At 41.8% G+C, this 26570-nt stretch overlaps 3 protein-coding genes across 9 annotated transcripts; 2 read left to right on the plus strand and 1 right to left on the minus strand.

Annotated features, from left to right (window-relative positions):
- The first annotated feature begins 6880 nt into the window (after positions 1-6880).
- mfsd8 (major facilitator superfamily domain containing 8) lies at positions 6881-18314 on the plus strand. 6 transcript variants are annotated; one of them, XM_076999947.1, is made up of 14 exons: positions 8037-8101; positions 8768-8869; positions 10281-10425; positions 13257-13330; positions 13544-13587; positions 13901-14141; positions 14232-14345; positions 15007-15151; positions 15365-15423; positions 15774-15882; positions 16132-16266; positions 16662-16765; positions 16975-17201; positions 17347-18314. In XM_076999947.1, exons 3-14 carry the CDS (start codon positions 10355-10357, stop codon positions 17551-17553), a joined length of 1530 nt encoding a protein of 509 aa, XP_076856062.1. In that variant the 5' UTR covers positions 8037-8101; positions 8768-8869; positions 10281-10354; the 3' UTR covers positions 17554-18314. The 6 variants fall into 6 exon arrangements, with proteins under 6 accessions (XP_076856064.1, XP_076856067.1, XP_076856062.1 ...); XM_076999951.1 differs by having other exon boundaries at positions 10286-10425; XM_076999949.1 differs by lacking the exons at positions 8037-8101; positions 8768-8869 and adding an exon at positions 6881-7175.
- zcchc4 (zinc finger, CCHC domain containing 4) lies at positions 18209-26550 on the minus strand. Its single transcript, XM_076999954.1, has 14 exons — positions 26441-26550; positions 25487-25719; positions 25243-25361; positions 25070-25152; positions 24690-24968; positions 24146-24223; positions 20276-20348; positions 20027-20174; positions 19781-19881; positions 19579-19700; positions 19404-19479; positions 19263-19314; positions 19011-19131; positions 18209-18738 (listed from the first exon to the last, which is right to left on the minus strand). The coding sequence occupies exons 2-14, from the start codon at positions 25566-25568 to the stop codon at positions 18633-18635; spliced, it is 1440 nt and encodes a 479-aa protein (XP_076856069.1). The 5' UTR covers positions 25569-25719; positions 26441-26550; the 3' UTR covers positions 18209-18632.
- LOC143510521 (E3 ubiquitin-protein ligase TRIM62) lies at positions 20598-24184 on the plus strand. Of its 2 annotated transcripts, XM_076999955.1 has the most exons (7): positions 20598-20690; positions 21244-21380; positions 21527-21622; positions 22369-22599; positions 22868-22887; positions 23032-23165; positions 23343-24184. In XM_076999955.1, the coding sequence occupies exons 2-7, from the start codon at positions 21246-21248 to the stop codon at positions 23939-23941; spliced, it is 1215 nt and encodes a 404-aa protein (XP_076856070.1). In that variant the 5' UTR covers positions 20598-20690; positions 21244-21245; the 3' UTR covers positions 23942-24184. The 2 variants fall into 2 exon arrangements, with proteins under 2 accessions (XP_076856070.1, XP_076856071.1); XM_076999956.1 differs by having other exon boundaries at positions 20619-21380.
- Positions 26551-26570: the final 20 nt, after the last annotated feature.

Raw genomic sequence — 26570 nt, forward strand, 5'->3', positions numbered from 1 at the left:
ACGAAACATGAGAGAACGTGAAGACGTTAAGATTGGGGAAAATAAACAACCATTAAATAATGTGAATAAAAAGCGAATTATTTCGAGTATATGTATAAATATTTAACATATTTAAGTTTAACATGCTGGAAAATATTGAAATGGACCTTTAAAGTGACGTACAAGTGCTTGAATTCCACCTTATAAAGGTGTATGAGCCCTGCAAACATGACTTTGTTCATTGCGCTGGCGGAGCCACTGCGATTACGTCATTTTCGCCGCGCGGACCCTCGCGACGCTTCGCGCTGCAGTGACTTTGCAGGCTACCGTTGCATTGTGGGGAATGTAGTGTTTGTGCGTACAAAACGCCATCGGGCGGCTGTGGCCTGCGGGCCGGTTCTAATAGTAATTCAATATCATCCAGGGGGCCATAGATAATCAATTCGCGGGCCGGATCTGGCTCGCGGGCCTTGACTTTGACATATGTGGTTTAAACCATGAGCCGCGACGGCTTGCACGGGGGAAAGAGCAGCCTCGCGCGCTGTCGTGCACCTCTCGAATTTTGTAACTTCGCGCGTGCCGCGCCTCAGCGCAATGAACAATGTCATGTTTGCCGGGTTCATACACCTATACAAGGTGGAATTAAAGCACTTGTACCTCACTTTAAAGGTCCAGTTCAATATTTCTCAGCACGTTAAACTTAATTAAGTTAAATATTTATACATATACTCAAAATAATTCGCTTTTTTAATCACACTTTCAAAACGCCCAATCTTAACGTCTTCACGTTCTCTCATGTTTCCTCCTGGAATTACAAGAGGCTCGTATTTGTTAACCTAAGACAAGAGAACTGGGGTGGGTTTCCCGAAACGTTCGTAGCGCTAAGTACTTCTTAACCTCGTACGTTTCATACGAGGTTACGAAGTACTTGGCGCTACGAACGTTTCTGGAAACCCACCCCTGTTCATTCAGACAGATATTTGTTGTGAAACGAAATAGTTACAATTTCAACATTTTCAAGTACTTTAGCCTAAATTCCAGCCCTTTTCAAATCTGAAAAAGCAACATTAAAATTCGTCAGGTAAATGTTCATTCCCGTTTTTTATTACCACATATCGTTTCGGACAACACTGCGCGGCAAGTATTTAAACGCTTCCGCCGTTCGCGCAGGTTTAGGAGAACCAAGTTAGCCTAACCACTAACGGCTAATAAAATAATTTAAGCAACACCTATGTAAGAGGTGAGTAACATTAAAGCAACGAAAAACCACAGTTAAGCAAATATTACCATGTGGAAGTCAGTTTAAACTCAGAAGAGTGTTTACCAGTATACCTGTCTTTCACTCACACTAACAGAACATTTACTGCCGAACTGAACCTTTTGGGGCGGTCTGCCGATTTTTATATGACTCAAAGAGCCAATCAGGAATAAGCAAGGAAATATCTTCACGATGTAAAGCAAAATGCATTTTTGTGATTGGTTCAGAGATAATAAAAAAAGCCGTTGCTTGCATTGTGCTTGGGGGGGCAAAGACACAATTTGGGGGGGCAATGCCCCCCTCTGCCCCCCCCTAGCGCCGGCCCTGTTTTGCTGAAGACTTCACTCAGGTTGTGGTAGTCGGGGGGAACCTGAGCGAGGTCTACAGGTCCAAGAGGGTGATCAGTAGGAGACTTGGGGTGTTTTTTGAGACATGTTTCTTGACAGACAGCTCCCCAACTCCTTACAGTGCGGGTGAGCCAATCTAGCTCCGGGATGTGGTGCTGTAGCCACAGAAACCCCAGGATGAGACGCATCTGGGGGGCACTAATAACATAGAGGGTGAGCTGTTTTTTGTGACCCGCTATCAACCGGTATGGTTTGTTTAACAACTTCACCAGAGGTTAAAGCACTTCCATCCACTGCTGCCACAGAGAGGGGTTTATCTAAGCTGACTAGGGAGATGCCAAGTTCTGTGGCCAGAGAGGCCATAAAACTGGTCTATAAAACTGGCAGCGGCACCTGAGTCAACAAACGCCAACAAGCTTTTCTCCTCTAAACCCCGCCAAGTTAACGACACATGGACGTATAGTACGTTATTCGGAGGGCTTGAGACAGGACCCGCCAGGGCCTCCTTGTTCACTGGCGGGCCACCCCTTTTCCCTGTAACTCAGGACACCTTGACCGTTGATGCCCCTCACTACCGTAGTAGAGGCACCTGCCTTCCTGGAGGCGCGATTGTCTCTCCTGCCGAGTCAAGCGTGTGTGACCCAATTGCATAGGCTGAGATTCACTGTTGGATTCACGTGACTTAGAACCACGGGTAGCCTCTACAGTGGGTGTAGTGACCTGGTGCTGTGATCTTTTGGCATGTCTATGCTCAGGGCGACGGTTGTCGAGGCGCACCGTGAGTGAAATCATAGTGTCAAGATCAGACGGGGGGGGGGGGGGGGGTCACGGAGCACAAACTCACCTTTCAATTCATCAGAAAGACCTTCCTGATAAATAGCCAGTTGGGCGTCTATACCCCACCCGCTCTCAGAAGCTAGCGTCCTGTACTCCAGTGAGTATTCTGCCACAGACATTCTACCTTGACTTAACCGCAAAAGACAAGGACCAATCACTCCTTCTGATGACAGATAGTACAAGGCACTTTTAATAGCAGCTGAAAAGTGTTCATAGGAGAAGCACACATTAGCCTGAGCTTCCCAGAGGGGAGTAGCCAAGGCTAATGCCCTGTCTGTAAGCAACGCCAGTACGTAGGCTACCTTGGTGCGTTCTGTGGGAAAACGTGAGGGTTGCTGTTCAAACACAGAAAACAGAAAACCCCTACACCCTTCAGGATCTCCTGAGTACCAAGCAGGAGACAGGAGAGCGGGTTCACAGTGTACTGGAGCAACCAGGGTTTCAACTGGTCTGGCAGATAGCGATTGGTGAGGAGTTGAGTTAGAACTGGCTAAGGTCTTAATAGCAGCAGTGACATTACTCAATTGCTCCATGATCTGCTGAAGCATCTGTTCATGATTGCCAAGCAGTTGTCCCTGGTTGGCTAGAGCAGCTCTTAATTTTGCTGCTCTGCGTTTCGTGGCTGGGTCCGTGTTAGGCTGAATCATTCTGTAACAACGGTTGTACCAACCAGTACACACCGTGTTAAAACAAAGGGAGAAATAGACCCAAGTGCCGACAAACGCAAACAGTAAACACACACACACACACACACACACACACACACACACACACAGAGCAGCAAAACGAAACACAAAAGATGCAGAAGAAACTCAACACGCAAAATTAAACTCGACCGTAAAAACATGGGAGGATAAATAACAGAGAATAACGTGGAATGCTCAACCCATAAAAAGGTAATACTTGACCATAGAGACAGGGAGAAAAATAACAAAGGAAACAGAAATGACGCGGAAGAAACTCAACGTGTGAAAACAAAACCAGGGCGAAGTAACTGGCAGCGGGCAGACACCGCAACAAAAATAAACGTGAAACGCATAGAAAGAGAAATAGCTGGAGATAGGCCACTAAGTGTTGCAGGAGATAGATACTCTAATAAGTCGTAGAATAAGTAAATAGAGAAGAGAGAGAGAGAGAGAAAGCATAAGGTGGTGAGACACTTTTCGCACGGGAACACAACATAATGACAAGAGAAAGCAGAGACAGAGCTGACAACGTGAAGGCGAGCCAACACAATTCAGAAGTGATCCGTCACAACAAGCTTACTTAAGAAGCCATGGCAACAGGCAACAGCTGTGACAGATCACTGCTGATTGCGCTTATTAAGTCTAGGACTGACTCGGTTGCCTCTTGTGGTGGTTGGAGAAGCGGCATCTGAGCCAGCCCTGACACTTTTAAATTGTTTAGGATGCACTTAATATAATGCAACTTGTTTTATGCTCTTATGATGGACCTCTTAAAAGCTATTGAAATTTTTTGACAAAACTGACTAAGTTGCATTTTAAACAAAGTTGCAGGTGTTTGTTTTGTTTGCCAGAATACTGGACATAGTATGTCGTTTAAACGACATAAGGATCCCGTAATAACGACATGCTTCCATAGTTAAGTGGCTAGTGTAAACTAAACAAATATATCCGGGTGTGGTTTCAGGTGCCATATGAAGTTTAATGTGATGTTTCAGTGTCTTTAATTTGTTTTCCACATACTTTACACGTTGCCATCCTTCGGTTTTGTCCACAGCTTTAAACTCCCTACAGCCAAAGGCTACGGTACTCCAGCTGAAGCCACGGCAACCTCGTTTATTTACATTTGACGCTTCTCTCCAGTGTTTCACTGCAGTCAAGCCAGCCTCCACTTAAAAAATCTTGGTCAAGCCAGCCCCCGGAAAATTTGCGAAGTTGCGCATATACAGTAGATTACGGTAAAAGGTGATTCTGCCTGTGATTCCACATTTAAAGGTAAATGTTGTACAGAATGAGTAAAAAAAAACCCATAAAATATACAGTAAAATTGATCAGATCTGGTAATTTGAGGGACATTTATTTTGAAATGACACATCAGATCTTCTTGATCTTGACAGAGTGACACCTTTAGTTGGTATTCTATCATTCTGTAGTGAAATTATTCTGTGCAATCAGAAGGATTCCTTTTAATGACACTAAATATAGAGTAAAATTGAACAAATCTGGTCATTTGAGGGACATTTATTTTGAAATGACACATCAGATCTTCTTGATCTTAAATGAGTGACACCTCTAGGTGGTATTCTACCATTCTGTAGTGAAATTATTCTGTGCAATCATAATGATTCCTTTTAATGACACTGTAAATATAGAGTAAAATTGAACAAATCTGGTCATTTGAGGGACCTTTATTTTGAAATGCCACATCAGATCTTCTTGATCTTGACTGAGTGACACCTTTAGTTGGTATTCTACCATTCTGTTGTGAAATTATTCTGTGCAATCAGGGAGATTCATTTTAATAACACTGTAAATATAGAGTAAAAGTAACATAAATGTAATAGTTTACATTAACATTCAAGGTTTTTATTTTCAAAGACATACTTGTCATCATAAATTAAATACAGTTTTATTCATGAATTATAAGTTCTGAATTAACTGATTCACTTGTTTATTTATTTATTTAAATGTTTATTTAAAAGTGGAATCACAGGCCGCATCACCCATTACCGTAATCTATTGTATACGCGCAACTTCGCAAATTTTCCGGGGGCTGGCTTGACCAAGAATTTTTAAGTGGAGGCTGGCTTGACCGCAGTGATTTCCCGCTCACGATAAGCGGGTTTAGTGAAAGGTCACGAGAAAGGGGGCTGCGTCCCAAATCATCGAAATAGAATGACGCAATAATACACGAGAGGGAGTGCTATAACGGGTAATATCGGCACTGCTGTGCTGCGGTCGTAGGCACGAGGCCGCAGGCCGAGTGCCGTAGATCAGCACAGCAGTGCCGATATTACCCGTTATAGCACGAACCTCGAGTGTATTATTGCGATTATACCACAGTTCCATTATCGCTGTTTATTGAAAGATTTTGAGTAAAAGAGGACGAGAAAATACGACCTGTTTGGTTAAAAACACTCCGCCAGTTAAAATAGTTCCATTCAATGGCTCGCTGCTAAACTTACACAACACTGGAACAGCCTTACCCAATAAATATTATAGAGGTAAATATACACAAAAACAACTGTTGATAAAGTTGTATTTATTAAAAATAAAGTACAATTATTGACCATCCACAGCTGATTCGTTCAGGTATATGTTCAGTCCAGCTCTAAACCAACGAAGCTGCTGATGCCATATAACTCTCCCTTCACGTTTCTGACGGATCCATAAAAACGTCGTAAAAGCTGATTCATTTCATTTTTGTTGTTAATACTAAAATCGACTGCAGTGTCGTTGCTCTTTAACCAGGATGTAAATACATTAAGAGCCCAGGACGTTTGTTTAACGGTATTAATTTCGTTTTTCTGCATTTCCAGCTCATCCAAATCATTATTTGTAAGCATGACAAACCTTGGAGGCTCATTGGAGGAATCAGGCTGGTCATTTATAACGTCATCCTCCAGTTTCAGATCGAAACAAATGGTTTCGAAGCCAATAGATTTAATTAAATCCGTGTAATTCATTTTGATACTTTTGATACTTGTTTGTAGTTGCGCTGTTTGGCTTGTAAACGCCGCTTCGTTGCTAGGTTACCTGTATGTGGCGGAGTAATACATGGAGAGCTTCGGTTACAGTGCTATAACATGTAATATTGGCACTCCTAGATCGCCTCTCAGCCAATCACATTGTAGGGTCGGAACTAACTGTGGTATAATATGGAATAATAGCATCATAAACACAGAAATAAATAATTATTGGTATGGATAACGGATTGGTCTTATTGTTCATTAGTCATTTTGGACGAATTTCAAATTAAGTCGACTTCGATTCATGTCGCTCACTCGAGTGATCTATGGATCACATGGACAAGGAAGGAAGTAAGGGAGTGTTCTTGTAAATTAAAGTTACGAAGGGAAGGCAATAATTATGTTACTCTAAGAGAAATATGTTAAAGATATTAAACATATCAGATAACATCGAAGATAACATGGTTTTTCCATTAGAGCGGTGGTTTCTTCGAAATTACAAAGTAGCCTACTACACTGGAGAAAGGGTAAGCATTTTCAGACAGAGGTCCTTCATCACCTGTGCAAGCAAAGAAATCAGAAATTCTCTACAACGGACCATTTTCCTCCCAAACACACTCCTGGAAGTCTTTGTTAAGTTCTCCAACGAATTACAATACACTGAAATTTTGGGTAGCCTGATGGAATGTGCCTTAAAAAGGTCTCCGTGTCTGGTAACGAGCTTGAATAAACGCTGACATTTAGGATAGCTGTGGATGTTATCGCCTGTGGATGGTGCCAGTTGGGCCTCAGCTAACAAGACGCGATGAACACGTCACTGCAAAGTTCTCTTGATAAACTGATAGTATAAAAATGAAAAGCAAAAGATTCATACAGCAGATCGTCGCTTGTCAATGAAACTCGACTTTACCCTGCATGGGATGTGGATATATATCTCTGCCTATCCATTTCTGCAGTGGCTATCAAAGTGACCAATATAAAACCGAAGAATCACACAATATATGTATCTGATTTATTAATAATTTGCAAGATATGCTTAGCTAAACACGTTTCAGAACATGGTAAAACTTTCTGCTTCGTTGTGCTCGTGCAATTTTTCAAGGTAAGAGTTAAACTTTAATCCTTTAGCTTTTTTCAAAGTATTATTTTATTTTCTCTTGTACTAGGTGTTAGGTTTTTTGGAAACGTCCTTTAGACGTAGATCAAAATATTCAGGTTTCATAACCGACATTATAAATTTGTTCAGCCCTGAGTATTGTTCTGTAGCTGGCCAGAACAGACTCACAACAGACAGATGTCAGGAAATAGTTCCAAAGTTTAATGATGATGCATCTAGTTAAATACAGAAGAAAGATGTGTCTTAAGACAATTGGGTAAGAATGATAAAACATGTATGATTATCAGGAGATAAGGTACAGTACACTGGATGTAGGGGTAATGGGGTGGGGATAATATCAGATAATAGAGTGAACAGTGTTCTGATTCAGAGTCACAGACAGGGAATCACAAATTCCCTCACACTCATTTATTTTAAAGGAGCAAATGTTTATATGGAGTTAAAGTGTCCGTTTATAGTGGCTGATTGTTTACCATTAACTGGCAGCTAAATTAATTGCCTGTAAATATATCATAAATATGAAATTATACATTTGAATTGGAATATGTGTAAATATATCTGTCAACATTATTATGTCTACAATTATGTTTACATTATTTGGGGTTTGTTTCCACTGTTGCATTCAAATAAATAGCCTAAATTTTTAGTGTTCCTGAAACAACACGGTTGCATAAAACAGCAGGCTACTCTGTTTTACTGTGGCGTAATTTGTTGACGACGTGTGGACGATAGCGTGAGAGCGATCATGTTGAACATGCTGCTTAGTGCGACATCTACCGGTTGTATGGTGAAATGCATGAAAAATGTAGTGTAACGTAGTGTACAATTAGACCGACCTTGGCCACAGACTTTAAAACTCTTCAGGGCGCTGTACTGTTTTGTTCTCTTGGAACATCCTGTGGTTATTTAAGGTAGGTTTTGAGTTTCGTTACTTTTGCCTTAGATTCTGATTCCAGGTTTCTTATCCTAACCTTGTTGATTTCTAGCTGTTGTTGGCTGTGATAACTTGCTGCATGTATAGTTTCACCTTGGTCCTAGGTGTCAGTTACAGGGTGGATACAGCACTTGCTGAAACAGATAAATATGGACAACTCTGGTTCAAAATTTTGGTGTACTTTGATCAGATATAAAACCTTGATAATTGCCTACCCATGATAACCACAGTCAAATCTTGATCTGTACCGCAAGCCCTCCCACAAGAGCCTATGTTAAGTTGTAATATTGGGTAATGACATTGATTCCTGTAGTCTAGTAGTAATGTGGTTCAAGGGTATCTTGAATTTGGACCTATCTATATTGTACTATCTAGGATGAGTTCTGTGAAGAGATGGCAAAGTGTTTTGTAAGTCGCTCTAGATAAAAGCATCTGCTAAATGCCCCAAAATGTTCACACTACACAACTTGTAATGGAGAATCTAGAAGTTGTTGTGGTTTGTGAATTACATGATTTATCGTGACAAGAACGATAATAACAGTGATTTTCACATCTGGCCCTCAATTATAAATCCGGTCTTGGATTTTGCAATCTCTTGTTGTGAATTAAAATGATGAATGTAACTGGTTAGTCTTGTCCCTAGATCAAGGGAGGATGGAAAACCTGTAGGACCTGTCCTTTAAGGATTCAAACTGGGACTTAATTATTGCACTCCAGGATCTTTCTCCATCTGACAATCTGTCTGGTATCCAAACTGTTTGGTCACAAAAGCACGTGTGAAATGTCTCTCTCTCTCCCTCATTCTCATGTATATATACACTATCAGTCAAAAGTTTGGACATAGCTGACTGAATGTATGTTCTTTATAGTCATAAGGGCATTTTAAACTAATGGTTTATGCTTTATGTTAATGGCCTCTATATGATTTTCCCCAAAACCATTATATAACTATAATTAATAATAACTAATAGTTATTATTTTAATTGCCTCCTCAAAACATTAATACATTTTGCCCCTCACATAGAAGTGCTCAGCATACATGAGAATGTATTCAGGGCATCATGGGTCCTGCCCCATGAAGCTCGTTAAGAACACCATGAGCATTAGGGTGTTTCTTATTTTTGAAGATTCGATTTTTGCATGGGCCACCCTGCCATTTGGTTCATTATCATAAAAAAGTTATACCCTTTTTTTTTTTTTTTTTTTTTTTTTTTAGAATGATTTTTAGGGGTCGCTACCGACCCTACAGTATTGCGCAAATGTACCCTAAAAATGCTTATGTTGCATATGATGTTATGCAACAAAAGTGGTTGGTGCTTAGCGTACAAACCTCTTTTAACTAGTAATTTTTTTACTTTTAGTGTGCAGAATTGTGTCTATAATGCTTAATTATAGAAAGACTTGGATGCCTACAAGACCCAGCATCCTGAGATCTCGAAAATTGCTGTGAAGAAGTTACAAGGGCATCTCTGGTACCTATCAGAGGAACTGATTTCCCCAAGGAATTTCCCCTTGAAATTTTTACACATTTATTTTCTCACCAAAATGAACCATTTCAGTGGGTGGCCCACTGAAAAACAAACAAATAAGAAACACCCTAATGAGCATCCAGCACTTCATCGCAAACTGTCCAGCAATGGGTGGCTCAGAAAAACTTGACAATCTACAGCCATCTATTAAACCATCTGATTGGGTTTAACATAGCATAGTCATGTGTTATTTCATTTTTCTGAAATGTAGAAACTAATAAAAATAAAAAAGTAGGTGTATCCAAACTTTTGACTGGTAGTGTGTATCTGTTTGTGTGTGTGTATGTGTGTGTGTGTATTTTATATATACATGTATAGAATAACTGAAATATATTCCAGGTTCGTTACTGCAGTGTACTTTGGAAAGATACATACAGATATTAAAAATTGTAGTAAATTACTGAAGGTTTCCAGAGAAAAAACAATTTTTACTCTCTCTCTCATATATATATATATATATATATATATATATATATATATATATATATATATATATATATATATATATATAGTTTACGTGTATATATGTAAAAATGTGCAGTTGCTGTTTCAGAGACTGGTCTGAAACTGAAGCATGTTTAACACCCTTTATCTCCCCCTCTCATCCTTCTGCTGGTTCTGGTGAAGGATAGTTCCACTCCCACCATGCAGAAAAGTCAACAGGGCTCAGAAATGTGCCTAGTGCTTAATGTCCATTAATAATGGTGGAGCTATTGAGAAGAGCTACAGAACATAGTGGGACTGACTGGATGGAGCTACATGAGAGACGGAGGTAGGTGAGAAAACGAGGTTATACATCTAATCAAGAAGGATATCTGTGTGACAGAGAGAAAAACAACCGGAAATTACAAAGAAAACTAAAAACTCCTCCCCGGTAGGAGAAGGAATGGGAGTGCTGATTTCTGGTTGGATAACATCTGGTTGGGATACCACACAACCTCTTCTCCAGAAAGCAAGTTTTAGATTATTCAGCCTCTCCCTGACATTGTGTATGTCATAATAACATCAGAAGGTGGTGTGTTTGTGTGTGTGTGTGTGTGTGTGATAATTCAGAGCTTAATAATGTAATAATAGCTCAGGTATTTTAACATAATATACTCTCTGCAGGGTGCTCAATGTGCTTAATCGTCTTGGTTCATTTCTAACTTTATGATGGCCAATGCAATGATGGGATAATTGTGAGACTTTAATTTGCAAAAAATAAACAAACAAACAAAAATAACCAATAAAACAAAAAGGCAATAAACTGCAAAGTCGGTTTCATACTGAAAAGGAGTTATTTTACCTGGAAGTCCACAGAGTAGTTAATCAATTTATATGTTGCTTGATAAATCAAAACATGCATCATCAACAGCAAAAATAAATAGCATAACTAAAAGCTAATTTTAATCATATAAGGTAGCACTCGACAGTAAAGAGCAGACATCGCGCAAAATTATCGATCCTGTTTTCATTTAAATGCGTTTTTTCTCCGGTTTATTTCTCAAAAATGTTATGGGACTTCAATTTTGAAAAATAATTAGCTTTTTTTTTAGGTCGCCAACTTCACATAAGGAAGTGTCATTACACCACCTCATGAAATTGTAACACTGTTGGACTTCACGCAGGGCAGCATTAATTTGTAACAAATAAAATGGCAGTATTACGCATTTCTTTGACGACGTTATCGAGATTAGTACTGCTACCTCCACTTCGCAACTGTGAACTCGGAAGTTAAACTAAAATCTAGTTGGCAATTTAAAACATGTAACATTACTTCCAACGGTTCAGACGGTTGTTTTTGGTCATTTTGTGGTTACCTCCCTGTTCGTTTCGCGTAGTGACTAAATGTCCGTGGAGCCAGAAGAACACAGCCCGCTACTCGGAGGCCATGAGGACAGGTGAGAGAGGGAGCTGACCGCTCTACCATCCAGTAGTGACCTTTATGAGGACAGGTGAGAGAGGGAGCTGACCGCTCTACCATCCAGTAGTGACCTTTATGAGGACAGGTGAGAGAGGGAGCTGACCGCTCTACCATCCAGTAGTGACCTTTATGAGGACAGGTGAGAGAGGGAGCTGACCGCTCTACCATCCAGTAGTGACCTTTATGAGGACAGGTGAGAGAGGGAGCTAACCGCTTTACCATCCAGTAGTGACCTTTATGAGGACAGGTGAGAGAGGGAGCTGACCGCTCTACCATCCAGTAGTGACCTTTATGCCTGACACAGCACCAGACTTGAAGTATATGTTACTTACAGTGAGCAGGGTTAGCTGTAGAGTTAAAAGTTAACAATTCTAGTTCATCATTGGGCTAAAACTGTCTATATCGAGCTAGAAATATGTAACTAGGTAGCTCACGTAACGTACTTGTTTATTGGCGAGCTGACACATTGGTTTAAGCCTGTAACTACCTACATATAACAGATCCGATCAAGTATGTAAACCACAGCACGCAAGGGTGTTCACATTCAGTTTCTGTAACAATTACAGGCCCTGAATAACTTAAAAAAGCCACTCAGTGTAGTGTGAATGTAAGCCTAATGTTCACAATAAAAAGGAAGCATCTTGTGCTTGTTAGAGTGGTTGTGTGTTGGTGTTATACAATGTTATACGATAGAGCTCAGCCCCTTTCGTGAATATCAGCATTAATGTGCTTGATGTCCAACTGTGGAAGAGCTTTTCTTTGTACCCACTTTTCTAGTCTTGTGGGAACATGGTCTAGTAACAATAACTAGGAGATTCTTTTTTTAAGTTAATCTTCAAAATAACTAGTTTTAATAGATTGTAATCAATACAATATGACAAATACACAATGGAAAATTTGCAGGAAATAAGTCTGGAAGGGGAAATAAGTCTGAGAAATGTTCTTTATAAATTGATAGTGAATTAATATGATCTGCTGCAGTGTTATGGGCCAGGCAGCGCTCTCCGATCACTAGTCAGTCCTGCCAACAAGCTATGCTGTTTTAAAATGGAAAAAGGATGTTAGAAGAGTCCCAAAACAAGATGATGTTAAATTGAAACAAACAAACAAAAAAGTGTTTATATTGCCAGGTTTTCAAGTTAAACACAGGTCCTTGGCACTGCACTTTTAACTTTAAATACTATGGTAAATTTTTATTTCTTTACTCAATTATTGATTGGTATTTTTTGATTAATTTGGTTTTATTCTTATGTTTATTTAAATTAATGTTTGCCCATTTTAACTTTATTTTAAGAAACTGTATATGTAACATTTTATTTGTAGCTTTTGGCAGAGACCTTCTTGAGGTAAAATATCTCTGAACATACTGGGCTTTATACAACTTCTGTATGTGATGTGAAGCACGGAGTAGCTGCAGCTCCAAACTAGGCTCAGTGATGGTGCCAACCCAAATTCCATATGTATTACAGCACTGTACTAATGTTACTTAAGTGTAATAATGTTACAATTAAATGTTTTTAAATGCTTTTCTCACCAGTGCTAGCAGATTGTGATTTTGGGCTAATGTGATTTTGGGATAATGGCCAGGTTCTTTTGACAGCTTGTCCTGTGGTCATGATTAATCTGAGCCTTTTGTCTTCACAGTCAGGTCACTGAGAACTGAGAGTTGCTAACAAACATTGTTGCTTCTCTTCCTGCAGCATCGAACAAGATGGGAAGAGCCGATGGAGGTCGATCAGGGTCATGTATTTCACCATGTTCCTCAGCAGTGTAGGTGAGGCATTGCTGTGTACTGAGGAAGGCCCGTGCCCAGACCAGAGCACCTGCATACATGGGGCTATTCCACCATACCTGAATGTTGCATTACCAAAATTTGTGTTTGGACAGAATGCCATTTCCAGTATGTTGTGGAGTCTCACACATTATGACAATAGATTGAAAAGGGGATAACAGAGGAGTTTGTCATTGACCTCAATGTGCTCTTTAGGTTTTTCAATCGTCATCACATCAGTATGGCCCTATCTGCAAAAGGTAAATATGATGTTTGTTTCAAATGAAATTTGTTAGTCTTTAGAAAAGTGAATGTGTTATGGTTATCCACTTTTTAAAAAAGTACAAATAATCTCTCCAAGGCTGAGTGTACCAATTGCTAGAAATTGAGTTCACAAAAAGAGAACTGAAAAAAAGAAGTTGCCAAAATAGGCAGTGCTTGAGAAGTTAATTCCTTTTTGCATTTTCAGTTTTGAGCAGCTTTTTCCACAAATAGAATTACTTTATTCAGATGATGGAATGAGATCTTTTGGTTGAGGGAAAAAAATAGTTCTATGTTGACTGTCACTGGTAGATCGACGACAGTGCGAACGCCAGCTTCCTGGGCTGGGTGGTAGCTGCCTACAGCTTGGGCCAGATGGTGGCGTCGCCTCTGTTTGGGCTGTGGTCCAATCACAGGCCTCGGCGGGAATCTCTGGTCTGCTCCATATGTATCAATGTTTTGGCCAACATCTACTACTCCTACGTGTACCTCCCTCCCTCTCACAACAAATACCACATGCTTCTGGCCAGAGCGTTTGTGGGCTTTGGATCAGGTAAGAAGATTAAGCATCTTGGCACGGATAGAAGCAGGATAAGGGTGACCAAACGAGGGCTGACCGTGTCTTGTCTTGAATCCCCCCCAGGTAACGTGGCTGTGGTGAGGGCCTACGTTGCAGGAGCCACTTCCCTGAACGAGAGGACCGGAGCGATGGCCAACATGAGTGCCTGTCAGGCCTTGGGCTTCATCCTCGGCCCAGGTTCGTCCTTTCCCGCTGTGGTGATTCATCCCACTCCGCTGTGGATCGCCAAGGTGTCTGCTAAGATGTTGTATAATGTTGGACAAACATGTTATATGTGCCTCGGGCAGGACAAATGTAAACAGAAACCTATTAGGCCATCTTAATGCAGGGATATATGTGTATTCCTTAATTGCTCTGACGGACCTCGTGGGGGGGGGGTTGGTGTAGGCGGGAAAAGGGGTTTGTTGCCCCTGAGCATGCCTGTGTACTTGTAGGTTGGAATAGACCATCAAAACAGCACAGCACTGGTCAATGTACAGTTACTCACGGGACTGCAGTGTAGACAAATAAATGTGACGTGGCCAGTGGGTCTGCACTGTAGGAAGTGTGATTGCGAACTGAAAGCCACTAGCTTTGTGTCAGTCAGGGGAAACAGTAGTTTCACAGGATGTGCAGAGCTGCTGTCATAGCAGAGTCACACTATAGATACAATAATGAAAATAACTCAATCTAACAGTGTTTGAAATTACCCTGTTATTTGCACCAAAAGCTTAGTGTTATGCAGCTTTTAATGTGACCTGTTGCTAATTTTGGTTTTACTCAGGAAAAACAAATCAGGATTTGAGTGATCGTGTGTGTGTGTGTGTGTGTGTATATGTGTGGGTGTGGGCATTTCCAGCTCTCCAGGCAGCTCTATCAGTTATTGGGGAGCAAGGCGTCTCTGTGGGGATCTTTCAGCTGCAGGTTAACATGTACACTGCCCCGGCGCTACTGGCTGCTTTCTTTGGTGTCATCAACATCCTGCTGGTCCTTGTAGTTCTGAGGTAATGTTATAAGCACAGTAAGTTTTAATTGTAGCCAGCAATTACTGTAGGAGGGTCAGCATATCACACCTCTATAAATGCGTTCATTAAGGATTTCTAAGACAAATGTGTTTAGAGAATTTTTTTTTTAAAGCATTTTAATATTTGGAGTACTCTGCACACATAATGTCTCATAACTTTTTGAAAACAATTTCCTCTGTTTTGTTTTGCCAGGGAGCATCGTGTCGATGATGACGGGAGACAGATCGGAGCTATTAACTATGTCCCAGAAGGTACTGCTTTCATTCAGGATTGTACACAGCAGCTTAAATCACTGCACAGCTGAGGGCATTCAGTGTTTGTGTTTAATAACCAATTATGCCTAATGGGGTGCTTTTAATAGCTTTTAAATCCTATAACACTGAGCTATGAGGACCAGGGTTGAGACCTTTTTTGTATAAAAAAAAAGAAGGAAAGAAAAAAAATGTCTATATTCTTTCTTTCAAAATATCTTATACAAGACTATTGAAGGTTCAAATACACCAGGTGTCAGATTCAGAATAAATGTTTGAACTGTAAATGTTTTAGTTGTAGAGGAGACGGAGTAGAGACCCAAATGTTGGTGTCATTTTCCATTTCACAGACCAAGTAGACATGGTCCCTGAGGTGGAGGGAAGTATCGACCACATGGCCGTGCTTACATCTAACATCCTGTTCTTCATCATCCTCTTCATTTTTGCTGTGTTTGAAACGTGAGTCCATGTTCACTGTCTCACCACATTGAAGCATTTTCAGCAAGTAAAAGTTCTCATGAAGTCCTGAAGTATTATTCGTAGCCCAAAGTCTTATTAGTGTAACTGAAAATCTGGAGGTCAGTGTTAACCTGGTTTAAAAAAATTGGCTTCCTTATTTCATGTTAATATTTATTTAGAAGTCGGTCAGGAACTTCTGAAACCTCTGATTTCATCCATGTACACAGTGGTGTGGTTTTCTCTCTACAGTATTGCCACCCCGCTGTCTATGGACATGTTCGCTTGGACAGGAAAAGAAGCCGTTGTGTACAATGGAATCATACTTGCAGCTATTGGGTTTCAGTCCGTCGTAGTGTTCCTCGTCGTCAAAGTCATTTCTGTGCGGTGAGTTCCAGCCTTTCTCTCCGTCTTGTTGGGAGTGTTGAACAGGATGGTCGACACACTTGTTTTTAATGCAGCATGCTTGGCATGCTGCCAGGGCTGTGGCTACACACACTCTGCATTTTACATGTTCACATTCAGTCAAAAATTATACGACTTGTATTTTTAGCTCATGCACTATATTCATCAGTAAACTACTCTGTTTTTTGTTTGTTTGAAATGTTGTAATAGTGCCCAAAATTGACAGTCAATCAAATATATGCTTGGTTTACATGCAAAAAAAGGTCTTAATTAATGCATGTTTAAGTGCTCTTGGCATTAGTTTGAATAAATTTGAATGCGGGTGCCTCAGTCGAGATGGTGCAGTTACGATGCCTCTTTCTCCATTCGACTATCAGGGTTGGAGATCGTCCAGTTCTCTTGGGTGGCTTGGCCATCATTTTTATTGGCTTCTTCATCCTGCTACCTTGGGGAAACCAGTACCCAAAGATTCAGTGGGCAGGTGAGGCATTTTCTCAGCCATTATGAAATTAACTGACTTAGAAAACTTGGTTCTGTCAAAAGTTAAAAACCAACCAAAAAAACAGAAAACTCAGATTCTGAGTTGGTACACAGGCTGAAGTGCAAAAGTGACTGTGTAGGATCACAGAAAAGATGATTATGGAGACTCTACTGATCATTCCACTCATCATCTCTCCACCCCTCACACAGACCTTCAGAACAACTCTATTCCAGCTACTGTTGGGGCTATTCCCCTACCCACTAACGGCACCGTGGAACCCACTGGATGCCCACCTTCACAAACATGGTGCCAGTATACCCCTGCTATCCACCTGGCACAGTACATCATATCTAACATTTTCATAGGAGTGGGCTACCCAGCCACTAATGTCATGTCCTACACGCTGTACTCCAAGATCTTGGGACCCAAACCACAGGTATGACTGGAATGACACAAATGTTGTTATAGGTTATCACAAGACAACACAGCTATTGTCATATTGCTCTCCTTTTGCAGTTACTTTAGTTTTGCTGAGAGCAAGACTGCATATGGCTCTTACAAGGGTGTGTGTTTATTCCCAGGGTGTGTACATGGGCTGGCTGACAGCTTCAGGCAGTGGTGCTCGGACTCTAGGCCCAGTCTTTGTCTCCCAGGTCTACACCATCTTGGGTCCTCGCTGGGCCTTCAGTCTGATCTGTGGCATTGTGCTGGTGGCTATTCTGCTTCTGATGGTCATGTACAAAAGGCTCATCGCCTTCTCCGTGCGCTACGGACGGATAGAGGAGTGATGGCTGCTTACAGGAGGAAACACTGGTCCGGGTGGGCTGCAACCTTCAGGCAACTTGGGGTCAAATGCCTTTACCTCCTTTGGTGGGTCAGGATCCCCAAAAATGAAGACCACTACATTCCATTTGATTTGCCATGGACCCTCTCTTCAGTTAGTATGCTTAATCAGTGAGCTAGTAATGACCCACAAGCTCTTAAATCAAAACTACAGTTAAACTTCTGGTTATATTAATAAGTGGGCTGTGATGTGTGATTGGGCCTGGAAGTTTTGAATAACAAGAGGGAAAATGGCTACTTTATAACTACTTTATAACCTATATAGTTATACATATATAACTTTTATTTATTTACTAAATGTATTGTTTGTCTTGAATACTTTGATTTTTGTCTTAAATTTTACCTCATTATTAAGGGGAATATAGACTCTACAGAACACTGTATTTGTTGTATAATTGAACTTACTTATTTGAATTTTTACCAATATAATGTGAAAGTTCAGTTGTTACTTGAACTGTTGGGTTGACTCAATGTGGAGATCCAGAAGTTACTTCAGAGAGAAAGTTTTCTGAACATGAGGCAAGCAGATGCTTTTCAGCTAAAACGATCTTAACACTAGTATTAACACTGAGATGATGTCTAGATATTTTGCCCTTTAAATATTATTGAAATTAAGTTTTATTTTCCAGCTAAAGCATTTAAAATATATATATAACAATCAAATTGATATTAACATGATTTAAACTGAATAAATGTATTTTGCTTACTTTGCAGTAGTTTCTTTCCATTCCTTATACATATTTAATGCACCACAATCTAAAAGATTGTTTATCTCAAATCAAATAGTTTATCAAAATGGAAAACAATCATTGTACAGAGGCTGGTATACCTTTTATAGACTATGCCAGGTTACTACTGGTTGTTTTTGCAGTCTTGATTCTTCACTGTACAACAGTTAAGGTACCTACATCAGCCATGTTCACTGTGTGTTACTAGGGAAACAAAGGGCTGGTTTAGTCTGGGTGACCTCAGTGATGACCTCACATCAGCCACCAAAACTTTTATGAACACTATAGAAGTGAAGTCATGTTTTCCTCTTCCTGTGGCCCTTCTTCTTGGCCGGCTTGTTTTTGCCCGAGTCGTGGTGAAACAGCCTTGGCGTGTCCTTTCTTCTTCTGTGCTGCTGTAAGCTGTAAGTAAACAGACCAGAGGCACAGAAGGTCAGCAGCACCAGAGACCGCACTAACGCACGCCAGCTCCTGCACACAAGCCCAACGTCTCTGCTGAGTTTGAGAGCATCTGTCTTCGAACATTAGTGGCATGTAAAAAAGGAAGTTTTGGTATGCGTGTTCAGCACATTCAGAATCTGCTGATGCGTGAGCGCATTTGTGTGGCGGCGGGTGTAGGCGTATGTCTCTTGACCGGTTCCCTCACTCGTGTGTGTGTGACAGTGTTCACTCACTCCTTCTTGTTGGGACAGGCTCTGTGTTTGTGGCCTGGACTTCCGCAGTGGTAGCAGCCCGTCTGGCCACACTGGTGACCCGGGAGGACACAGCGGTCACACGGGGAACAGTGTTGCCAGGCTGAGGGACCACGGCACATGTGTAGATAAACGTCAGATAAGCACGCAGTAGCAGGCTCCTAGCATTCTGGTAGTGTCTATATAAAGGCCTGTGAAGGCACTGAAAACCTAGAAATGAATTCGCACACTTACAGGGCTTCACACACTTTCCACATTGCGAACAATGCTTCCAGCCTCTTCCGTTCTGAGGACGAGACAGGCGGCTTTGAGCATCCCTATTTGAGCCCCACTTATACACCCACCCTCCCCACCCAGTGGTGTGACGGGGCCTACCTTCGACGTGCACGCATCACACTCCGGGCAGTGCCTGTTCTCCGCTGACACATATCTATTGCAAATGCTGCAAAATCTGGCACAGGGAACAAAATGGCAAAGAAAAGAACCAATTCAAACGACTGAGGGAGTGAACAGATTAACCAAGGAGTGAAGCATGTTGACTTGGGTTCACCTGTAGCCCTCCTCTGGTGGCAGAATTATGTCTTTGGGACAGAGGTTGGTGAACAGCCTGACCGGGGACTGCTTGCGTCCAGACGTCCCATGCTTGTACAACGGGTGGTTATCGTAGTCCACCTGCAGACAGGACCCAATGAGTCGGCTTGGCAAAGCTCCAGGACACAGCAATGAATGATATAAACCTGGTGATGGTGTACCTGATAATCCAACATGGTAAACGAAGGGAAGCAGTCCAGAATTCGTGCCTCAAAGAAGTATGGGAATATCCAGATCATCGGCATCTCCGAGACGTCACTCGCTGCACGAGGTGGTTGGAATGGTTATTTACATGACAGTATGTCACTGCTAAGAAAACGGTAACTGCAGACATTGAAAAATGCAGAATCGACACATATATTTATAAAGGATTGGCTGGAAGGTCTGTTTAAAGCAAGGGCCGACACCTGTTCCTTGAAGCTGTCTCCATGTCTCTGATATCTTAGAGAATGTATCACCTAGCAGCTTAACCAGACCCCCAAAAGGAGGGTCAGCCACCATCACTGCTTTAGCTCCGCCCTCTGTCAGGAAGTCCAGGAAAACTCTGTATGCCTCCTGTTGGATTACAGGACAGTGCTGGATGAGATCTCGCACATGCACAGATAGGGCAGTTAAAACAAAATGCTGGATGAACACATCATCTTGTTTGTTTTTACCTCTCCATTAAAGAAGTGATGGTTAAACATGTTATAATGACAGAACTCGTCCTTCCCATAAAACTGGGAATATCTAAAAGGGAAAACAAAAAATAATGAAAACATCACAAATATTCATTAGCCATTAAAAATATATACTTATATACTGTACATCCAGTATGTATATAAACTTAGCATACATTTATCCATTTTGACAGTAAATCTTGTAGGATGTGTGTTCAGTAGAACAACTGTTGTCTGCTCAGGAATGAGAAGTTTGTATACGTGACTGTGCACGTACATGCGCGCACACACATCCAGACAAACAGGCTTTGGCTTGTTACGGACTTGCACAATCATCTCCGGGTTTTTCTGTCACACCAGTGAAGGCAGCAGGGTGAGCACAACAACCCACTGGATCATTTCCACCTGCAGGGTAAGTCTCTCTTCTATCTTACACACTTGATGTTCTTGCTTTAATCTAGAGACCTTGTGCATTAAAGGAATTGTCATCCAGTCCTGAACTCTGACCTGTAGGACAGGAGCATGTTGGCGGAAAACTGAGCGGCTGCATGTTGTCCACACAGTACCACTGTTGTTCATTTTGATGAACATAATTCAGGTTTTGCACTGAATTGAGTGATGTTGTTTAAATGAGTAAGATTCACTGTGTGTGTCAGTTGAGCAGAGGTAAAAGCAAAGGGCTTGCAGTGCACACACTGTTACTGGCATGTTAGGACAAACTGCTCTTTGGCTTCTGCAAGCTGAGGTGAACAAGGTATGCGCCCCTGGGGAAAGAAAAGTGACATTTAGTAACTGTAATGCTTTGGGTGTCAAATGCACACTTCCACTGTGTGTAATTCACTATTAGTGATAAATCAAGAAGTGGCAACTACTGCCGTGTTTCAATATCGAGCAGATATCATGGATTCCTGTGGTTACAAGATGTTTTTTGGCATTTGTGTTTTGCATTCTTGTTCCGTCAACAGAAATGGCAACAGATAACTATACTGCTCCACCCGACGGAGGCCCAGACGGGCTCGGTTCAGTCTCAGCCTCTGAGCCCTCTCTGCACCTCCCAGAACCAAACCACCAAACAGGCGATGCTTTGCTCAAGTTCTCACAGGTTGGCTTAACTCCCTCCCCACACTTTTCAGCCACAGCCAATCCATTCGTAGCGTTACTGACTGTTAGAGCAGTGGTGGCTTTTGGTGGTGGTGAAGGTGGTGGCTTTATGACGGAGGGCTGAAGGCTCGTGTGTGTGAATGATAGGAGCAGGTGTCCTGCTGCCTGGAGGAACTGGAGAAGGAGAGCAGAAGGACCGAGGCTCACATGGCGTCCCTGAAAAAACGCCAAGCCAACCTGACTGTGAGTGTTTAGAATACATAACCTCTCCTTACATCTGTCCAACCTCAACTCCACAACCTCTCCTTACATCTGTCCCACCTCAACTCCACAACCTCTCCTTACATCTGTCCCACCTCAACTCCACAACCTCCCCTTACATCTGTCCCACCTCAACTCCACAACCTCTCCTTACATCTGTCCCACCTCAACTCCACAACCTCTCCTTACATCTGTCCAACCTCAACTCCACAACCTCTCCTTACATCTGTCCAACCTCAACTCCACAACCTCTCCTTACATCTGTCCAACCTCAACTCCACAACCTCTCCTTACATCTGTCCCACCTCAACTCCACAACCTCCCCTTACATCTGTCCAACCTCAACTCCACAACCTCCCCTTACATCTGTCCAACCTCAACTCCACAACCTCTCCTTACATCTGTCCAACCTCAACTCCACAACCTCTCCTTACATCTGTCCAACCTCAACTCCACAACCTCTCCTTACATCTGTCCAACCTCAACTCCACAACCTCTCCTTACATCCGTCTAATCTCTAGTCCAACCTCAACTCCATAACTTCTCCGTCTATCCAACCTTGACCCAAATAAAACAAAATCAATAATCTCAACTGCTCTGGATTAAAAACAAATAAACAAACAACTACGCTTCAATCTATTAAAGCCTCAACGTATGAACTCCTTAGGCAAAACTCACACATCCAGTGCCTAACGCTGTTTCCCTCCTCTCTCCATCCACTGGTTCAGATGAGCGTCGATGACATGAAGCATCAGGTGCACGAGCGCTTTGAAGGTTTGCGTCTGGTCCTGCAGATGAACGAGCAGGCTGTCCTGGACCGCCTGGATCAGGACCACAGGGAGAGCAGCGGCAGACTGACCCGCGTGGTGCATGACTGGATTCAGCACCAGAAACTGGTGCGCAAACACATCGGCACGGTCAAGAAACTGCAAGAGAGCGGGGCCGAGAGCCAGCAGCATGTAAGACCCCCCACACCAGAGTAGATAAGTAGATCATGATTTGAAGTAACCTTTCTAAGGTTTAGAAAGAATATAAAAAATATTTAGCTTTGCCTAACCTATTTAGAAATACAACTGCGAGGTACATAGGAAATAGAATGTGTTTTTAGTTTACCAAACTGCCAGGATCTAATGTACAGTACACTGTGAAATTTAAAGCATTATACCCTGGTATTTATTTCTAATTATTACTGCCCTTCTAAGAGATTATTATAAACTCTATTTTCAGGTCTTTACGGAGAAACTCAGGTAAACCTAATTTAATAGTCTCAATGTGAGTAGATTAAGTATTAATTTATGATGTATTCATTACATACTAGATTAAAGTGACTTTAATCTATAAGTAAATAGTGAGATTTTCAACATTTGTCATTTGAATGAACCTTTCTGTAGTTGCCATAAGAAACTGGATGCAGATGGTGAGGCCATTAGACTGAATGAGGAGAGATTCCAGAAGCTTCTGAAGGCTTTAGGAAAGCTTTCAAAGGAGCTGGAAGCCCAGCTACAGAGAAAGAGTCTGTTGCTTGGTAAAGAGTGTTTTTTGAGCAACACTGCATGGCAGAGTGCAATAGTACACGTCATAACTTAATATTAAAAAAGATTATCAAAATGACTTTCAATAATAGAGGTTTCTATCTAAATAAATGTGCATTTTAAATGCTAATGGTAATTACACAATTTTACAATTATGTCTTTGTTACCAGACTCCACACAGGTGGTGATTGACATAATAACCAGCCACAGACAAATCAAGATAACATCTATGGGGCGGGGCATGCACATGTCTCCAGGAGACTGCTCAGCTCCTTATCACCCCCTACAGTTTGATCAGGTGTACTGCGCGCTGGGATCAGCTGCCATAACAGCAGGACAGCATTACTGGGAGGTAGATGTCCATTGTTGCCCTGCATGGGCTGTGGGCGTGGCTTACGGCAGCATGCACAGAAAGGGGCAGGACAAAAGTACAAAGCTGGGTAGGAACAGGCAGTCGTGGTGTCTGGAGTTTCAGGACAGCCACCTGTCTGCCTGGCACAACGACCGGCATATGGCACTTTCCACCAGGATAGGACAGGGGGTGCCGGACAAAGTGGGCGTGTCTGTGAACTACCAGAAGGGCAGCGTGGCCTTCTACGATGCAGAGACAATGAGAGTGCTGCAGGAGTTCTCGCCAGCCAGCTCAGCTGTGTTCGAGAGAGCCCATCACCAGTTCACAGAGCCACTGTTCCCTGCCTTTCGCTTCTTTAAGCCCAAAGAGCCACGAAGTATCCCAGACCACATGCATATATGCCAGCCCAGCTTGTAGTGGATTAGCCTGCAGCAATGCTGAGCAACTCACAGGAGTACAAAAAACATTCTAGATATGTACAGAAATGCCATGTTATAAGATGTTATAACCTTGCTTTATTACATAGATTTTTTAATTAAAGGGGATCAGATACTGTAGCTGTGGCCTTTTTGTTTTTTTAAGAAATTCCTGAAGCCTCAGGTAAACTAAATATAAACTTACCTGAAATCAATATCCAGTAATAAACTCCTCATGGCATCAGTCCTCTCTGTGCTTCGCATCTTAATCATTTCATGTAATCTGTAATTAGTGAACAATGTTTATGTAAACAAAAGAAATCCATAACATAAAAAAACAATACAGCACAAATGCATGTTTTCATCTTTACTTTTCATCATCTTAATTCAGGCTATTTTGAATAAAATCATCATACAAGAATATAAAGTGGTTTGAATTTTAATTACAGTAATTAATCCACTGACATCCAGTCAGAGGATAACGAATCATATTTGTTTGGAAACATCACTGTTCCCCACAATGCTTGGGACAATGCTTCAGACGGTGGAATACGATATTTAGAAACTGTGAAATGTTCGGGAAAATGGATATACCAAGGTCACATTTACACTATTCACCAAGTCATCTTCTAAAATATCTGCATGGCTCCGATATGTAAATCTCAGAATCTGAAGTCTGAATGGCCTGAATACAGCCTAATGATACTCAGACACCTTTCCATCTGGCTCTGAGATCACTCCCAGCTCACCGTGGCGTTCCCACACAGAGAATCTTCTGGAATCCTAATCCAGACAGCACATCCAGAAGGAAGTGGCAACTACGATCAGCAAACAAGTACTGTGCGTTACTCTTCTTATTTTCCAATGGGCAAAGCAAGAGACTCGGCCGTCTCAGTCGAGCCACTGTGATGTCGTCGTTAAGCGCCTGGTGTGAGGCATGCTCGCTCCATTCTTCAGGGAGCAGCAGGATCTGACAGTCCACGCAAAACCTCTTCTGATCCAGTGGCAGGGACACAAACTCCCTGAATCTGAGAACATTTGGAGTGGGTTTACTGTATCTTATGCTTGGTATAACGTGTACATTTTCTTTTATCCTTTCGTCCATGGCTAGGCAGCTGTAGACACCTACCTCGCGCAGTATTCTGCATGAGTGCAGCGAGGCCTCTTAGAGCTGTTATGCTGTTCTCTCGCAAGCAGTTTGGCTTCTGAAATCTAAAACAAAGTCAGTGAGACCCAAACAAAGACCCAAACGTTCAGTGAGAACCAAACAAACGGAGCTTGCTCCAACTCTGGGACTTTTACCTTTTCGTTCTCCCACTGAAAAAAGTTGCATTCCTTTCTATCACGACACGCAGAACAAGCGTAGAATCTCCTCCCATTCCTCGTACCTTCGCATGTTACCTGAAACAGCACCGTAGGTCCTGGAAAAACAAAAACATTCGTGGTAAATATTTCAGACGTGAACACATCTATTTACGTTGATGCAGGGAGTAATGGCTGGCTAGCTGGGCAGCTAATCAGAAGTTTAAAAACTATGCACACACACCATGTGGACATTGTGGAGCTGTTTTGTCGTCTTCGCTTTGAACGATGACCTCTACTTCTCCGATGTCGTCGATATCAGACATTTCATCAAATCGTTTTTGATGCCAAGACTATAAAACATACATTCATGCCCAATAGAGCGGCGCCATGTTGGATCGTCGCACCTGTCGCAGACGTATGACGTTGGCGTAGACATATGACGTTGGCGCTGTCCCCGAACAGAGAAGGGTGATGCTGTTTATAACAGTAGGTGGCAATAGAAAACAAAGAAAGGAAGAAGTAGCGGGGAGGGCGTTATTTTCAGGTTAAATATTTATCCATCCTCTAAGTTTTATGTGATTTATTTGGTGGATAAGGCACATAGATTTTACCTACTCAGAAATATAAATCATGTTACTAATCCACTAATATCAAGTCAAGTCAAGAGAACTTTATTGTCAAAAATCTATGTAACAAGGTTAACACAGAAGTTTGAAATTGCGTTTAGCCAGTTCCAATGTGCAGTTTAGCAAACATATATTGATAATCACTCACTCACTCATTCACTCACACACACGCACACACACACAAAAGCAGTGCAAATTAACATACTGTTACAAAATATTAACATAGTAATACACACACACACACACACACACACACACACACACACACACACACACACACACACAGTGTGCAGTAAAAAAGGCTAGACACACACACACACACACACACACACACACACACACACACACACACACACACACACACACACACACACACACACACACACACACACACACACACAATCATATATGTTTTAAACTTTGATTTAGTTTATATGCATTTAATTTAGACTTAGTTTCTGAAGTTTACATACTCCCTGCAGGACCTCTGCTATCCGAAATATATATTTAGTTACAAATATTTTTTTTCTCTGTAAATGATGTTCTCGAAATAAAACAGTGTATAGTACCCGTGTGCCGCTGCAGGTCAGGTCAGCGCAGTGGGGGATGTGACAGCTGTTCATCCTCTGCTCCGATGGATGGTGCTGATGCGAGTGCGCGGCGCGCTGCTGTCACGCGGAAACACCCATGACGCTCGTG

The sequence above is a fragment of the Brachyhypopomus gauderio genome, chromosome 3 (genome assembly GCF_052324685.1).
Source record: "Brachyhypopomus gauderio isolate BG-103 chromosome 3, BGAUD_0.2, whole genome shotgun sequence".
In the NCBI taxonomy this organism is placed as follows: domain Eukaryota; kingdom Metazoa; phylum Chordata; class Actinopteri; order Gymnotiformes; family Hypopomidae; genus Brachyhypopomus; species Brachyhypopomus gauderio.